Below are 2500 nucleotides of genomic sequence, written 5' to 3'. Positions count from 1 at the left end.
TCCTGTGGAGCAACTCTGGGCAATCTCAAGGTTACCGACCTTGACTTTGCTTTTGTTCCTATTCTATCTGAATCTTTGGAAATCCTAGTGGTAACTCTGACCAGGAAGTCAGCAGACGGATTGTCCTAGCAGAACGGGTCATGAAATCTCTCGACAAGAGTTTTTGGAGATGCCGGTACCTGTGCAGAAGGACCAAGCTAAGTGTCTTCCAGGCCCTGATACTGCCATTTTTACTAAATGGTAGTGAAACCTGGATGCTATCTTGTGCTTTGGAATCTCGTCTTGATGCCTTTTGTAACAGATCCTTAAGCCGGATCATGGGGTAGAGTTGGCGGGACCATGTGTCCAACCAATGGTTGCACCGTGAGACAAGTGCAGGATCTGTTAGTCGCAATCACCAACTCAGGCTATACGGCAACTTGGCTTGATTCCCGCAGGATGACCCTGTCCACCAGGTTGTCTCTGTTTGAGACAACCCTGGGTGGAAGAAGCCTATGGGACGACTGAGGACGTCATGGGCCAGATCGATCAAACATGTCAAGAGGAGCTAGAGATGGGCCAGGCCCCTGCCTGCATGCTCACCATGAGGGACTCTCGTAGGTGGAAGCCAAGGGTTGATGCGGCTATGCGCCCCTGCTGGTGTTAGCTCCCCAATGATGATGACGATATGTATGTATTTGTGTGTGTGTGTATATATATATGTGTGTGTGTGTGTGTATGTGTGTATATATTTATGTCTATTTATATATGTGTATATATATATATTTGTGTGTGCGTGTGTTCACATATATGTGTGTGTATATATGTATATATACACACATACAGGTATGTTTGTGTGTGTGTATATGTATGTATGTATGTGTGTATATATATGTACATATACATGTATGAATATATATATATGTATATTACACACATACACAAATATATATATATATATATTGTTACACACACGTGTCTATATGTATGTATATATATAGATATAAATATCTATTACACACACATACACATATATGTGTGTGTGTGTGTGTTTGTGTATTACATACACACACACACATATACATACATACATATATGTGTGTGAAGTGAAAAGCCAGCTGTAGTTGATTATATTATCAATGTGTTCCAGATATCCTGCCCAGCCCAGTGGCTTCCAGCAGCAGTGGGGCCAGTGAAAGGATTGTTGCATTGAATCCAGTAGAAAAGAACAGCGAGAAGTAGAAAATCACTGCAGCATTTTACTCTCTTCCATCAGTAATGGAAATAATTGGGGAACCAAATGATTTGACTTCCATGATGTAGCACCTGTTCATTTTAGTGTATTGTCAAGTAAATAAGAAATAAATATTATTTAGAATTTACTAGTTTATTCATTCCTACATTCTTCTATTCAGTACTGCTTAACCCATTGCCTCCAGGGAAAATGAATAAAAAATGGGGAAAATGCTGTGTTCATTTTTTTTATTTTTGTGAAATGTCTCTGTACATAGATGGCTCTGCTAGTGCTTAGCCACAAAGGAGTCAATTAGTAGATCTTGAGACCTTACATGATTTCACCTTTCCTTGAATTGGTGGGAAAAAACATATTTTTTACTAGTGCTATAAATATCGATGGTGTTATTATTTTAAACATTGTAATTACTATAATGTTATAAACATTAGTAACAGCAAAATAAGAGAACGTAAAATATTTTCATAAATCAATGAAAAGGGTGAACTGGCGAGACAGGCAGTACTCATAACTGGCTCATTGGTGACTTAGTACAAGTGTAGCCATCTATGTGTAAAAACAATTAAACAAGTAAACTCACGGTGGGCATGGCAAGGACGTACGTACCATGCCCATTGGCAATGGGTTAATAGTTATTGTCCCAGTACTTAAAATAGCAGAGTCTTAATATTTCACTGCAATTATTAAAGCAAACAAAATCATCTGGGGCTAAAGATATCCTATGAATGCACACTGTTTATGTGTGTGTGTGTGTGTGAGTGTGAGTGTGAGTGTGTATTTGTTCATGTTTATATATATCTTATATATATGTATATGTATATATACATATATATGTGTGTGTATATATGTATATATGTGTGTATATATATATATATATATGTATGTATATATACATATGTATATATACATAAATATATGTGTATATATACATAAATTTATGTATATATACATAAATATATGTATATATACATATATATGTATATATACATATATATGTATATATACATATATATGTATATATACATATATATGTATATATATACATACATATTTGTATATACATACATATGTATATATATACATATATATGTATATATACATACATATTTGTATATACATACATATGTGTATATACATGCTTATGTATGTATATATACATGCATATGTATGTATATATACATACATATATATGTATATATACATACATATGTATGTAAATATATACATATATGTATATATACATACATTTATATGTATATATACATACAT

The 2500-nt window shown here is 34.1% G+C and overlaps 1 protein-coding gene across 1 annotated transcript in view; it reads left to right on the top strand.

Moving 5' to 3' along the window:
• Nucleotides 1–1357, top strand: part of LOC125034446 (protein TFG-like) — a gene marked incomplete in the record, with an annotated part of 40748 nt that extends 39391 nt beyond the window's left edge. The window contains 1 exon segment of the mRNA XM_047626198.1: nucleotides 1130–1357. Coding sequence (XP_047482154.1) covers nucleotides 1130–1175 — 46 coding nt within the window.
• Nucleotides 1358–2500: the final 1143 nt, after the last annotated feature.

Source organism: Penaeus chinensis, chromosome 18 (assembly GCF_019202785.1).
Source record: "Penaeus chinensis breed Huanghai No. 1 chromosome 18, ASM1920278v2, whole genome shotgun sequence".
Lineage (NCBI taxonomy): Eukaryota > Metazoa > Arthropoda > Malacostraca > Decapoda > Penaeidae > Penaeus > Penaeus chinensis.
The sequence above is the reverse complement of the archived record's forward strand: the minus strand, read 5'-3'. Positions and strand labels throughout refer to the sequence as shown.